This window comes from Cydia strobilella, chromosome 11 (assembly GCF_947568885.1).
Source record: "Cydia strobilella chromosome 11, ilCydStro3.1, whole genome shotgun sequence".
Classification (NCBI taxonomy): Eukaryota; Metazoa; Arthropoda; class Insecta; order Lepidoptera; family Tortricidae; genus Cydia; species Cydia strobilella.
In genome coordinates, this window is record NC_086051.1 from 11,059,521 (window position 1) to 11,075,573 (window position 16,053).

Below are 16,053 nucleotides of genomic sequence, written 5' to 3' on the forward strand. Positions count from 1 at the left end.
TAGTGGAACATTTTGTGGAAGCGGGTGAGAGGTGAAGGTATGTTTATAATATTTCTACATCCTTTTTCTTAAAAAAAAAACTACCGCTAGAAAGTCTGGTTCAGGTAAACATTCCAGGATTAGCCAGTTTCCTGGGAGGGAGGAGAGGAATCGATTGAAGAAAATGACGGCCCGCTGAGTCACAAAATCTTACAGAGAGGTCAAATGTGGCAGTAAAACTGCTTAAAAATATCTTGAAGATATGGGCATCGGCAAACATTCAAGAAAAGTTAAGGTCACCGTCTCCGAAGATAAAAAAAACTGGCCAAGTGCGAGTCGGACTCGCGCACCGAGGGTTCCGTACTTTATAGTACTTGTTGTTATAGCGGCAACAGAAATACATCATCTGTGAAAATTTCAACTGTCTAGCTATCACGGTTCATGAGATACAGCCTGGTGACAGACAGACAGACGGACAGCGGAGTCTTAGTAATAGGGTCCCGTTTTTACCCTTTGGGTACGGAACCCTAAAAACTACTTTGAAAATTTGGGTACGTCATACCGACAAAAAAGTGCAAAAACAGCTGTTTTTGCGTAATGTGACTTATGGTGGACTAATCATATGTCACTTAAAATGGAAATGTATGGCAAGGTAACTATTATTTTAAGAACACCAATGGTCCAAAGGACGAGAATGTATAGGTATGTCGAGCATACAGTTTCCTAAAAAAGTTTTCCTAAGAAGATAAAATTTTAACTAAAAAAAATGCCAACATTTGTGTTTTCGACACCGATGGCTATAAAGGACCACAACTTCCGTTAAAAATCTCGCATTTGAGTAAACTTTATTTTGCATTTAACGTTGTTAAAAACATTATTAAAATACATGAAAATTTATGAAAAATAACTATGTTGTTTTTATTTAATACGACATTGAAATTTGTCCAGATTTCACTCCGCATACGTTATTACATTACTATGAATAAATAAATTGTACAAAATATTTCATTTATTTTGCTGACCCCAGGCTCTCAAACAAGCCGGGACAAAGCGAGGATGAATGATAATTACTCTTAATCGAATTAATTGAATAGAATACGAGTATTGTGTCTTAAAAGGCAAAATGTGTAAACGACAAACTGATTTGTTAATTTCACGATAGTCTGTATCTCGACTTATCAACCTATTCCCGCCAGACATCCCACCCAAACATCAACAAAGCTACAATAATTTCCAGTTAGTTATTTCAACGAAATGTCAACTATAATCCCAATATAAAGCAATGTCTGCGCGTCGCGTCGCGTCTATTTGCAGTGGCGCGCGGGGCGGCCGCAGCCTCGCTTACAGCTTCAGCGTGGGCTTGTCACCGTCTCGCCACTGTCAATAATAAATATATGAAATTACGCGGATGGGGCCGGTGACGCCGGTCTAGTTTGTCTGTGGCTTACGTCACCGTCTGGGAATCCGGCGCGGCGGCTGTGCTCCCTGACCTACCTCCAGCGCGGTGCTGCACTCACCCCCGCTTACTACCCTTAGGGCAGGCTGAAACCGCTCGCAATATATCGATGCATGTCGATCTTACCCAAATCCTACCTGAATAGTTCTGATTTTTTTCGTTAAATCCAAGTGTCATTATAAGTTTGATAGACTTAATAGAAATCGACGAGTTGACCTGTGCTGGCAATCAACAGATTATATTATACTATGTAATCTGATTTTTCAGGAGGTATACAAGTTCTAAAATGTGATAGTGTTTGCGTCAAACATTAGCAAATAAGCAAATGCTAATTTAGACTTCAGAGCAATTTTCAGCAAGTTAGAAGATTGAAGAATACTTACTATTACTACCTCCGTTCCTAGAGGATCTTCTTAAAGTACACACACAGTTTTTTAAAAACCCTAATAACTGCAAAAAAAAAAACTAAGATTGTAGACAAATTTGAAATTCAACCAGTAGGTCCAACAGGAGATCGTATTCAAAGAACTTACTATACCACCTAAGAGTTTACAAACATCTTCCCAGCAAATCTTTAGTGCTTTAGTGTTAGTCTAAAATGTAGATGGCAGTTAGACGGACGCCACGCCTTTGGTATTTAATTAATCTAACCCATTGGTTGACTAGCGACCCGCCCCGGCTTCGCACGGGTGCAATGCTGATGTATATTATACATATAAACCTTCCTCTTGAATCACTCTTATCTATTTAAAAAAAACCGCATCCAAATCCGGTGCGTAGTTTTAAAGATCTAAGCATACATAGGGACAGACATCCATCCAGACTAGTAGCTTGGCGGAACAGGCTTTAGGTTACTTTTCGCTCATGTCATCGCAGACATGGATATATTTGGTATCAGTGCATTCAGTGTGATGTCCTGAACACAAATATATGAGATGACAAGCGCGAAAGTGGTGGGGGTAGTTGCTGTGACGTCAAAAAGTCGGCAGTACAAAGTGTTTTACTTTTTTTTAATCATACCATGTGGGGTACCAATTGAAAGGGCTTTGTGAGTAGATCATAAATATATAACATACTGTAATATTTTCACTACTTCGTCTAACAAATTCGTTCAAAAATCTCACAATCCACAGTTCACTTTGAACTGCTCTAAATTGAAAATGACTGAATGAATCATTCTAAAATACATACCAAAGTGACTGTGAATATCCCTTATATAATGTTAAAAAATAATTAACCATATATATCCAAAAATAAAAAAAGTACATCAAGTTGAATAACAGTATAATTTTCTGTTACATTAAACTGCAACTATTATTAAAGCAAATAAAAAACCTGACTGTTTACATATATTATTGAAATGGTCTTTTCACCAACTTTCATTTGGTACCCATATTGTTATAGTAAGAAAAAAAAGAAAAAAAAAACAATCCCCCCCTCCCTTTTTTCATTAGCGGGCGCCATTTTCAAAATTTATATAGCCTTTGTCACTACCATAATTCTCTCGAATTCAACCACACCTCATATCTCAAAAATCGTCCAACCGTTTAGTCTGTAGGGCGTGCCAAATAAATGGTCATATTTTATACTATTTTTTACTGGAAACGTATTTTTACCCGACTGCATCAGAAGGAGGGTAATGTTTTTCATGTTTTTCGAGCGTGGGTATGTATTTATTTGGCACGCCCCCCTCTGCCCAGACGACTGGACGGTTTTTGACATATGAGGTGTGGTTGAATTTGTCAGAATTATAGTAGTGATAGCCTATGGGCTATATAAATTTTGAAAATGGAGCCCGCTAAATAAAAAAGGGAGGGGTGGGGGGGAATGTTCTTTTTTTCTTACTATAGCAATATGGGTACCAAATGAAAGCAAGTAAAAAGACCATTATAAAAATATATGTAAACAGTCTGGTTTTTTTGTTTGTTTTAATAATAGTTGCAGTTTAATGTAACAGAAAATTATACTTTTTTCAACTTGATGTACTTTTCTTATTTTTGGATATATCTGGTTAATAATTTTTTAACATTATATATGGGATAATCACAGTCACTTGGTATGTATTTTGTAATGATCCATTCAGTCATATTCAATTTAGAGCAGTTCAAAGTCAACTGTGGATTGTGACATTTTTGAAGGTTTTCTAATAATTTGTTAGACGAAGTACTTAATGAAAATGTTACAGTATGTTATATATCACACGGTATGATTTAAAAAAATGTAAAAATCTTTGTACTGCCGACTCTTTGACGTCACAGCAACTACCCCCACCACTTTCGCGCGTGTCATCTTATATATTTGTGTTCAGGACATCACACTAAATGCACTGATACCAAATATATCCATGTCTGCGACGACATGAGCGAAAATACATTTTTCTACTCGTCGAGTATAATCTGTGTATTACGACTTCATATGCAACACTACAACTTTACTCTTTTCAACGTTGGATAGTCTATGGCACTTCCGACTTAAGCATAAGAATTTTATCGATACGGTTTAGTCAAGTATAAAAATTTTGAAAATAGAACCATACATTTCAGTAAAATATTTCTTGTTTAAGGAGCCTCAATTCAATGCAAATTAGCCTACTTAAACACGCTGCTGCGTCGCATCTGCTTTGTGATTGGTTGGCCAACAATTGCTTCACAAGTCATAAACGCGCATGTGACACCCTTCGTATAGCAACATCCATATCCTACGAAAACCGCTTAGCGTTGCTTGTTAGTCTCCGTAGGCTACGGTGGCCAAAATCGAGAAAAAAACTGTCTTAAAATTGAATTTAGCGCGGAGCAGGTACCAGGGCCTCATGAGTTACGAGGTGTGGTTGACCAACCCGCCAGGGGCGCCGGGCCCGGCGGCCGGGGCGCGTACGAGTATGAAGGTATCGCGGGCTGCGGCAGCTCGCGTATCTTAGCTGTATACTTTTGGTTTGTTTACCTAAGTATATGATTGTACTAGTTGAAAGTATTATTTTTTTGTCTTGTAGAAAAAGTATTGTATACAATAGTGATATAATCAAGCTTTTCAATCTCGTACCTTAACCTAAGCAACTCAGCAAGCTTCGTTGCTTAAACACGGTACTCGACTGAAAAGCTCTCTATTATATCACGATTGTATAAAATACTATTTTAGAAGACTTGTAGACCAAACACCGTCCCTCTAGACAGCAGGAAGCGACCTTGTTTTATACTATCACTACGATTAGCCTATAATAGGGACCATTTATGCAATATTGTATAAAGTCCGTTTAGGTTTGGTTTTGGTAACCGGTGGGGATAGTAAGCACGGTAATTAATTAATGATGATGTTTGCGCTAAGAAAATAACAACGGTTTTCAATTTTCAATAACTTTCCAACGCAGTGAGTGAGATACAAATAGGGTCGTTGACATAATTTAGGTATATTATAATCGTTCGATGATAATACATTTTTTTACACAACGACTTGACAGTTGGATAGTACCAAAGATGATATAATTAGGATAGAGCGGTACTGTCATTAGTAAATTTTGTAACCACAGAAAATTCAATGAAGATTTGTAAAAATAAGAAAAAATGGATGAATGATTTTTTTTATTTGCATATATTATTTTTATATGATTTTGACCCATGATCTTTCACTGATATGCGTTAAATTGTTAAATAACAAACGAAACCGCCAACGCCATCTGTCCGAGAGTAGGCCAAAGGTAGTGGCGCCATCTGATCGAGAATCAAATTTTCGTGATTTTCGAGGCACGTTTTTTCCTTAGACTGTATCCATCTATTACGGAGTTATATCTATCTTTGATAGTACTAAGTAACTAGTGATATCGCCTATCGGACTTTTTTTTTTAAATTTTATATCTAAGTTGATCTGTTCAAACTGTTTTTCAGGAAATAATACTATACGTCTATTAAGAATTTGGGTATTCATGGTCTTCCGTCACCGCTTAAAAAAGGTTACTTAACACCCAATTTAATTTCACGTCAGCTTCAATTGCGCGTAGGCATTCCTTGCGTTTTCATGATGTCAGATTATATTTAGGTGCGTATCATGTCTTGTTGGGGTTTCCCGGGGGACGTGATCGGAATCCGTCGCCCTCGCCCGTGCCGAGTTACAAGGCGGATGTAAGAACTAATCCGGTCAACTGAGGTGTAAACCACTTTATATGTACTTGATATTATTTGAGATGTATGTATTTTACATTTAGGTATTCTTTTTTATATCGACTATGGCAGAGCGAAGTGTATATGTATTACATTACTATTCGTGTCATTAAGAGAGGTTGTGCAAGAACACCCTGGAGCATACACAAAATGTACACAAAATATAATTGTCGACGATGTCTCGTTTCGTTACAAAGCAGTGGAGAAAATCAAATAGCTAAGGTGCTCTAAGATGCGCAGCGGCCCTTCACAAAATATTAGTCTCCAAGATTATGCGCCGGTAAAGCAAGATACATGTTTACGAAACCGTCATTAGATCGATCTTAATAATAATGTTGGACATGGACTCTGAAGGAAGAAAATAAGCTGCTTGTTGCTCAAAGTAAAAAAATCGGAAAATCTTGGAGCAAACGCAGCGAGAAGATGGAACCTGGCAAATCCGGAAAACCGGCCAAGTGCGAGTCGGGCTCGCGTTCCAAGGGTTCCGTACATTACAACAATTTAAACGTATTTTTTATGTGAAATGTCTTTAAAAAACCCGTATAGGGGTCGGATCAAAAATTAAGTAATTACGTCGGAGTCACGCTTGACTGCACATTTTAATAGGTTTTCTTGTGATCTGTAGGTAAAGATCTATTTTGTGTATTTTTTTCAAAAATTTTGACCCTGTAGTTTCGGAGATAAAGGGGATGAATGGTAATTTTTTGCCTATTTTCTTGAATAACTTCTAAACTGTATATCTTAAAATTAAAAAAAAATATATTTAAAATTCTAACAATGAGCAATGATTTAATTTGATATGTAACACGATATAGTTTGGAAATTTTATTTTTTAATTTTCTCATTTACCCCCCAAAAGTGGCCCCCGTATTTAAAATTAATTTGTTTACGTTACATGTCCGTCTTTGGGTCACAAACTTACATATGTATACCAAATCCAAATTTCAACTTAATTGTAGTTTCGGGGAAAATAGGCTGTGACAGACAGACAGACGCACGAGTGATCCTATAAGGGTTCCGTTTTTTCCGTTTGAGGTACGGAACCCTAAAAACCAGGAGCTTGAAGACCTAGTGTCCGAGACTCCGCTGGATTGGTCATCTCAAGAGGATGCCAGCGGATAGGACGATCGACTAGTATCTACCGCTGGAAGGACCAGGTTGACAGAGACCTACTCACCCTATAAGCGCAGAATACTATGATTAAATCGCAAGACAGGGCGCGGCCGCTTACTCGTGTCGTAGGCCAAGGCCAACTTTGGGTCGCTAAGCCAACGGACTAAAATAAGCCATTAAGAGAACAAAGGTATAACAAAAAGTGCCACAGTGCCAGCGTACTGCTGGCGTACGCCAGTGCTGATCTTCCGATGTCACCATCTAGCATGCCTTGTTGTTGTTGTCGCCATAGGTATGCTACTTATTATGTAGCTATTTATGTTTGACCGTAGTGTCGAAACTATTAGACTTATTATTATGAACAAAGTGTCATCGTTTTTTATGGCCCGGGTGACATACGCTACATTTTAACCGACTTGCAAAATGGTGGAAACTCACAAAAAAAAACCGGCCAAGTGCGAGTCGGACTCGCGCACCGAGGGTTCCGTACTTTTTAGTATTTGTTGTTATAGCGGCAACAGAAATACATCATCTGTGAAAATTTCAACTGTCTAGCTTTCACGGTTCATGAGATACAGCCTGGTGACAGACAGACAGACGGACAGCGGAGTCTTAGTAATAGGGTCCCGTTTTTACCCTTTGGGTACGGAACCCTAAAACAAGTATTTTTGTACACAGATAGTCAGCCAATTTTTTAAACCTGAATAAAAACCTCAAATCATTTATTCACTTCTCTAATGTGTCAAAACGTATCTTAATAATTATGAGTCAAAACATAATCTGAAATTATTGTATAAATTATTTTAATGGTTAGAATTGAATTCATTTCAACGACAGTGGCGACAAACTTCAGCTTGACATATTCTACCCTTAACACATAGGACAAGTGACCTATAATTATTGCTGCCGATGTGCTGATGGTCGCGTATCGCTATAACCTTTTATTTGCAGACAGTTTGCTGGTTGCTTATCGTCCTAGGATAACATAAAACATAACATGTTCTTATAACGAAATGATTATTGCATTACTACACAATAAAAAACTTCATTGATCGGAATATTATCTAATACACACGGAGAAATAATTTCTGCAAGCGTTATGCATTTTTTAATGCGGCGCGATGTCGTTTGCGGTTTTTGGACGTACTTGCCTGAATTATTTGTCTTGTTTGTGCTTTAATGCCCGCTAAACTGGTTTACGAACGATTTAGACAACTCTTAAATTCTGACATGAGCTATTATAACGTTTCTTTAACATTCTTGCAAACGTTACACGATAAGATTTAGTCTGGTGGAATTTTTATTTTTGTAATTCTCACAATTTGGAATTTTTTCGCGAATTGGCTATGGATGTCTATTGGTTTTTTCTTTACCAAGGAAGGATATGCAACACGAATATTGATTAAAATGCGTTGAAAAACTCGTAGCATCAATTGCCGAAATAAATTCCTAGCATGTGTAGGTATTTGCCCGGGGTTCAAATACTCATTTCCCGGAATGCATCAATTTTTTTATCGATTTTATATTAAAACAAGACGCTTTATTGATTTTGCATTACTATTATTGTAAATTATGAGTATTTATCTAACGCAAGCATCCCATCGCTGGAACGGCATCATACGGAAAAGAGTACACAAACATTTTTGAAGGGTTCCTTTATCGACGACTTTTCTCAAAGCTGTCTATGTGAACAATATTGCAACCGGATTAATTTTTCGCCATTTTACCTAGGTTCTCTTTTCAGATTTTGTAATAGATATATTAACAGAATCGTAAAACTTGTTTTTGCAATTTATATTTTTTTTATTTAATTGAATACCTAATACCCGGTTATAAGTACTATCCTGATAAGTGATAAATTACATCCAATATCCAATTAACCATAAAAGGTCAAGAGAAATTGTTTATAATTCAATAAAGGTTGTCGAACAGCCGTTAAACTCTCGACTACGAGGAATTATTTTAATCGGCCATATTTCCACTTATTGGATTCCGGTCGGCTATCAATGACTATTGTTTCTCTAAATCCGGACGCGTGAGCCGCAAGCGCCTTCGGCGTCCTTGCACCTTATTCAGAAATATCAATTCAAAACTAATATAATATCAATTGAATAGAGCGTACTCCCATCTTAAAAACAGGCAACGCACTAGCACCAATATCAACCTCTCTGGTGTTGCGGGTGTCCATGGACGACGGTAATCGCTCAGGCGATTCGTCTGCACGTTTGCCTTCTATATCATAAAAAAAACAGTAGAAATATCGATGCACCGCGCTTTGCACACATCTATTGTGCCCAATTAACTACATAGCGATATATTTTTTACGCCAAGTGCTATGTCAAGTAGTGCACTCCCACATACACTGCCACTGCAAGTCGGTTACTTCTAATTTTTTACATAATTAATGTCATTACCGGGTCTAACGCGATTAAATTTCATTATTTTTTTATTTTTCCGACGTTTCGGCTAGGTTAATTGCACTAGTTGTGGTCACGGATGTGGATGTCCAGCCAGATCGTAATGGTATCCACCAAAACTCTTTCTATTTGTGGTTCGAGTTAAATTGGCTCTACGTTGCAAAACGTACTTAGAGCATGCAAGCACATGAAACCAATTCGTTTTCGGTATCAGTATGACACGTCAAAAGCACGTCCGAGAATGACGCCGCTTTCCGTATCGTAATTTTGCTGGCTCGTTGGTATTCAAATATCGTTTGCTCGTTTATTTCTCAATGGCTCGAACTATACGAGCATTTTATAACGGTCCTCATTGTATATTTCGCGTACATACTATGAGTATTTTAACCATAAATTTACAAGCATAATAATTCTATGCGTGAGCGTTAGCTTGAAATGTCGTTTTATCAGTGGATTCCTCGTATTGATTGAGTTTAAAGAAACGTGTCATTATTACATATTAATGAAACGGTACTTGATCGCATATGGATCAGATGTCAATCATCCTATGATTCCTCATGCTCATCAACTCATGACATCCTATGATTTAATAGGCGACATTTCAAGATACTAACATTTTTATTAAGTAGTTAGGGTCCAGAAAACTTAACCGTCGGGAAAGTGCACTTTCTAATGGGTTTTTTAAAATTATTACTCCCCTTTGGGAAAACTTCTGGATGCCTTCTACACGAAAACAAAGTCTCATAGGTATCTTACTCGTACAATCTGATTTAAATTACGTCTTATATATGTCAATAGCTTCTAATCATTTCCTACTGTTGAAATGACATGGGTATTATGAAGCTCTATCTTAGTCATTTAAGCGCGCAGTTGTTTTATGCGATAAACGCAGGGTTGAAGTTTGAACGCATGCGTTATATAGCGGAATGTATGAAAAATTACAATGCGCCTAGCGCTGCGTTTACCGCGTAAAACATTATAGTGTTAACGTCAATAAATTTAAATGTCACTTTTCCTACATCCCGTGGATCGCATGCGTTCAACGTTGCATTTATCGCATAGAACAACCGTTTAATCCTTATTACAGGATTGGCCGACATTATTTGAAGACTCCTGAAATATTTTGCTGATATGAAGGCTCGTTTCATCCAAGTTTCAATTAAAAACGGAAGGCTTTTATTTGTCAGAAAGAGCTAGCCATATATACAAGTAATTGCTACTCCAGAGATTGATTGATATTTTTTACTGGCTGGTACTGTAACTCCTATTTCCGTTCATTTAAATCCTGTGTAAAGATCGCTAAAGAAAATTGCCAACTGATGTTTTCTGTGAACAGAGGCAACGGCAAGCTGGCAACGTGGGGCTGCATCGCCGGCTTCATGGTGATGATGTGCCTGGACGTGGGGCTCGGCTAACGGCCCGCGGCCTCCCTTCGTGTCTTCTCACCGCGACCACGGCTCCCAGATAACGATAACTTTAGAGCGCAAGACAAACTGAAAACACAGAGTAGAAACATACAACCTGGGCTATGGACTAAAAGTATGGGAAGAAGACTAATATGAAATTTGTGGAATATTTAATGTTGGTGATACACAGAAATGGCATACGGTTATTTCTTGTTTAGTCTATCTTGCGCTTTATAATAGCAACTGCAGATGCCCTTGGGCCCCAATATTTGTGCATCCAATAAATTTGGCATATGAGTTGGTTTATATATATCACCGGGCCTTGCATTGTTAAAAGATTAGTTCAATGTTAGTGATATTTGTTCTGTGGTATTTAAGTATATCTTTGCTCATTTTCTTACAAAAAATTTACTATAGTTGTCGGTCGGTTATGTTCTCACTTTCGTAACTACTTTTTCATGATGGTGATGATGTTGATGAAATATGCACATAGTATCGTTTTATTGAATATAAATATCTTGCGGTAGGTATAGTTCAGAAGGTTATTTACTTTCCGAAAGTATATTACTTAAAGTATTTAAAGTTGCCATAGTCAATGGATGGAATGTGGATGTAATGTTTTTCGGTTAACGAAATACACAAGTAAATGTTATAATACGACATTCCTTGTAAATATGTACGATAAAATAATGTTAACTAATTAAGGTACTGCCAACAATTGATACCAATTAATAAATGTAAATTTAAGAATGCCTTTAGTTTGGAATTTTATTACACGTAATATGAACCGCTACACGCTATCAGAGGCTGACTTTACTTCCGAGTAATCTAAATAGGTACTTCCCACAGTAATTTGACCTAAAATAACAATTACTTGTTATAAATACTAGATATAAAACAACAACGGCAAATTCTAATAGTTACACAAACCGTCACGTATCTAACTTAAGTTGTATCACACATGGTTGTGCCTATACCTATTTACATTTAAATACCTACCTAGTTTTTACGAGGTCAACAATCTTTTATCCCACTTCTAAATCAACTGCCCAATTATCCTGGTAAATTGTTACTCTGAAAGAAAATGAAATACGCCGATAACCGTGTATGGATACATTTTATTTAAGTGCCGATGAATTGAAACATTGTAAGTATTGTAATTTAATGTCAAAATATTTAAACGTATAATTTTTTGTCTTTGCAAAGAAAATGGACATCTTAAACCTGGAAAGAAGTGACGCTATTGTAATTTAGCCAAATCCCTCTTTACCTTATGAAAAAACACTGATGCCCCTTTTTCCCCAGACAAATCCGCAATAATATCTTAGTGTTAACTTGATCTTAGTGACACATGGTTTAAAAGACTTCAATGTTGAGGTAAACAAAGTCTAAGGATTAAGATTAATAACTACCTATATCTATATTTAAGCGCTATCCATCATACCTATCATTGACATATTTTATCATTATTTCGAAATTATTGAATACAGCGTAGAAACTATTCCTCCTTTTTCTATCACGGTTTTAGTTTATCTCCGTGGCATAGAATAATATGTTCACCTAATTGTATTTAGACTTCATAACGTTGCAACATGGATAGCTAACGATGATTAAGATTAATATGATAATGACAATGGCATACTGTATCAAAAGTGTGAGCAACCGCAAGCAAGTCGCTGTATCAACAACGCTTTTAATGTTCCCTAAAACTGTAGATAGGTAGCAGTGTTGGGCAAAAAGTAATTTAATTTCCATAGAAATTATTTTTTTTAATTACATGTAAAAAGTTATTACGCATTCAATTAACAATTGCAATTGCAAAATGTTATGGTTAATTAAATTTTTAATTACATTTCGAAATTAAAATTTGTATTTGATTACTTTACTTAATTACGATTACTTTTATTGAATGCAAGTTTTCGATCATCTTTATTTCCAAAATCAAATGAAAATTTTGAATGAGCTTTAAATTTGAATAAGCAACATTGTAAATATTTGAATTTTTATATTTAAAAAATGCAAATGAGTACCTATTGTTGCAAGATCTTGGTTGGGGTATAGCAAAGGGGGGCCGTTCTTGGGACTTTCTGTGTCATTTTTTTTTCGAACAACACCAACTTTTTATTACTTCATTATGAAAGAAATTTTAAAATAAGTATCTTTTGTTATGTATCATTTTTCTCTAAGATCAACCATTATGAAGATAGACGGGGTAGTAATCGACAATTTTGTTATTGTACCTACTACAACCCCCCCCCCCCCCTCCTTTGTTATACTCTAACCATAATATTGAACTACATATGTTCTTATGGTGGTCGGAAGAACGGAACTTACGCCATTATTAGCGGCGCCTCAATACTTATACGGTGCTATGCAACGTAAGCGCCGACCGCCATAAGGTACCTTTCGACGTGGTTTGTCACATTTTACCCTCTAAAGGGATGATTCCCGGGATAAAAAATATGTTATAACGTTATCCAGGGAATAATGGAAAAAAAATATTTTTTCTAATAATTACTCAAGTAAATTTGTTCATCTTTGCAAATTAATAAAAAGGTTAACGAAAAGTAATTAAAGAATTTAATTACCAATTAATGTAATTACAATTGCAAATTACACATCAAATTGCATTACATGTAATTAAATTACACAAGTAAATAATTACGCCCAACACTGGTAGGTAGCGAGGTGGCACCAATCATCGACACTTTTACGAGATAGGGTTCTCTATAAAATAGAGTTATTTAGTCATCATTAAGCCAAAAGTAACGATTGAGTATGGTAAGGTATTCTTAAGACTTATTGGTATGGTGTATTATTTTTATTAACTATACACAGGCTAGAAGAAAATCCAAAAAAGGAAAAAGGGTATAAATCTCCAATCATCGACACTGAATCTCCGGTAACCAACACCCAGTTATCGACATTACCAGTTACCAACGCCCTGTTATCGACTTATAATTACCCGTAATGTGCATCTGCCAGATCACCACAATGATACCATGATACCTTAGTCGGTAATTAAATAAATTTAACTATTCAATAAGTATTCATTTATTGTCTACATTACCCATTATATTGAAAGCATTCGTGCTAGTGTATTAATTATACAAATACACACACTCAAATATTATAATAGGGTCTGTGCGTAAAAGGGAACAGTCGTGGATTAAAAGGGAACCAAAACATACTCTGACTCTTCTCTTTTCGCACAGACGCGTACTTCGGTGTTTACGGTAGGCCCTCTGGTAGCTAGTCTACTTTGATTAATCTATTTCAAATATCTATCAATCAGGAAAAGCAAAACGGATCATACACATTACCTTGTCAAATGAAAAATATTAAAAAATATATTATCGACACGTGTCGATTATTGGAACAGTCACGTTTGGGAAAATCAGTAATCGACACCAACAATTTCTATTAAAATAGTTAACCTTATACTTTCGTTATAACAAAAATAAATCCCATAGTTCTTATAATAACCCGTGAAAAACATCAAATCACATTACATTGGGATTATTAACAAAAAAAATATTCACTTCTTAAGAATTTCTATGTTATTTTTACCAGATCTCTAGCCGCACTGGATTTTCGCGCTGCCATTTTCAAACAAAAAGACGAATTTCGCTCAAATTTCAATGAGTGCCAGTCAACAGTGTGCTATCTAGTGCACAGTGTTGCAAAATGAAGAAATCGGTTTCGTACTCTTATTATCTTAGGTCAAAAAAAAGTGTCGGTTATTGGTTCTTTATGGTCATTGCCTCTACGTTACTTTTCATTTAAATTTTGTCCCAGTACTTTAAATACCTACTGCAGCAAAAATGAGGTCTAAGTATACTGCCCTCCTAATAAAGAGTGCAGTAACTCGTGTTTTTGTCAAAATAGAGTTACATACATATTCGGAATCAGCAAGACGAGCTCTACAACTTCGTCTTTGACGTGCAATATAAAATATGGCAGGAACTTGACTTTCCATTAACGATAACTGCAGTAACTTAGAATTCTATATATAGTTTACCAAGCATAAGTGCAATAAGTTTAGATACTGCGCAAGTTTTTGGAATATATTTGTTAAACTGTTAGTATCTTTTTTGTTAAAAGTGCAGTAGCTATAGTTACTGCCCTTAACAGTGGAAGAATCTATTTTTGACTTTATTGAGCACACTATCCATAAGGGCAGTAACTATACTTACTGCACTTTAAATTGTGAGAAACGTTCTTAAATATTATTGCTTATTGGTCATTACTGCAGTAAACGGTATTACTGCGGGTATGCTTAAAAATAGTTTTTAAGTTTCGTAATATTCTTAATTATATGAGCAGTATGTCGAAGTTACTGCACTTTTATCCTAAGAAAGGATATTTTTTGCGGATCAATTTGGTGGCGGGGGGTGGTGCGGCGGCTACGGTAATAGAGGTGGGGACTGCGGGGAGTCAGTTCGGCGTAGATTATTACAAACATAGTTTGAAAGACATGATTTTCCCAATATCGGAGTGAGTTAAATTAAATAATTAGTTACTACGTTTATACTTAAGCAAACCTAATACTTTATTAACTTATTCTGTAGCGATAACTGCAGTAAGTACTTTTTGTAATCATAAGTGCAGCAAAAGTGTTACTTACTGCAGTTATGGTTAGAAATAGTTTTGTCAAATCCTACGGTATAAGTAATAATTAATGCGTTTTCGTAATTTTTGTCCCATTTGAATGCGTTTTTATATTTTCAGTAATAAATACAAATTCTGTAAACAGTAAAAATTATTTTGATATATGATTGATGCCTGTCACTAAAATAGTCTATGAGATACAGCTAAAAAAAGAAATTAATTTTCAAACCGCTTTTTCTTAAAAACTGGTTTGAACGAGTTACTGCACTTATCATTAGGAGGGCAATATTAGGGCGTTTTCTAAAACAAATATTGAAAACCTGATTCTTTCAAATCTGGACATTCTTGGGCTCATTCTACTCAGAATCGACAGCATTCTCCATTCTGCCATTAAAAAAAGATGTCCCAAAATGTCCGTTCCATTACGTCACGTTTTACTGTTTTTTTTTTCACTTGTATGTGCGTGACGTAGTAGAATGTACAATTTTCATTAAAAAAAATTGGGACTGTTTTTTTAATCATCAGAATTGAATATGCTAATAGTGATCTGAGTTGGAAGAACCCAAAAACACCAGTATCTGTGAGAATCGGGTTTTCAATATTTATTATAGAAAACGCCCATTAATGAGTAATTATGAAGTTTTATTTTTATTTTATGTATTTTAAAAATAACTCCAAATGTATTATTTTAATAAAGTGTACGTTTTTTAGCGCGCACAACGGATTAGACTAAATTATGAAAGACAATATTATTAGCTGTTTATATTTATTATTTGTGTTTAAAATTGCACAGAGATATTATTTGATGCTAATGTTAAATGCATTTGAGTAGCCGCGTGAGGCTAACGGGTGCTCAGTAACGTTTAAATAAGCTTTAAATATAGGGTACTTATTCCATAATTCCGACTGCATTTGGTCAT

At 35.8% G+C, this 16,053-nt stretch overlaps 1 protein-coding gene across 1 annotated transcript in view; it reads left to right on the forward strand.

The window, feature by feature from the left end:
• The window catches only part of LOC134745153 (zinc transporter ZIP11), a 96,846-nt gene extending 85,566 nt beyond the window's left edge, over nucleotides 1-11,280 (forward strand). The window contains exon 7 of the mRNA XM_063679133.1: nucleotides 10,453-11,280. Coding sequence (XP_063535203.1) covers nucleotides 10,453-10,531 — 79 coding nt within the window. The 3' untranslated portion in view covers nucleotides 10,532-11,280. The remainder of the gene's footprint in view (nucleotides 1-10,452) is intronic.
• Nucleotides 11,281-16,053: the final 4,773 nt, after the last annotated feature.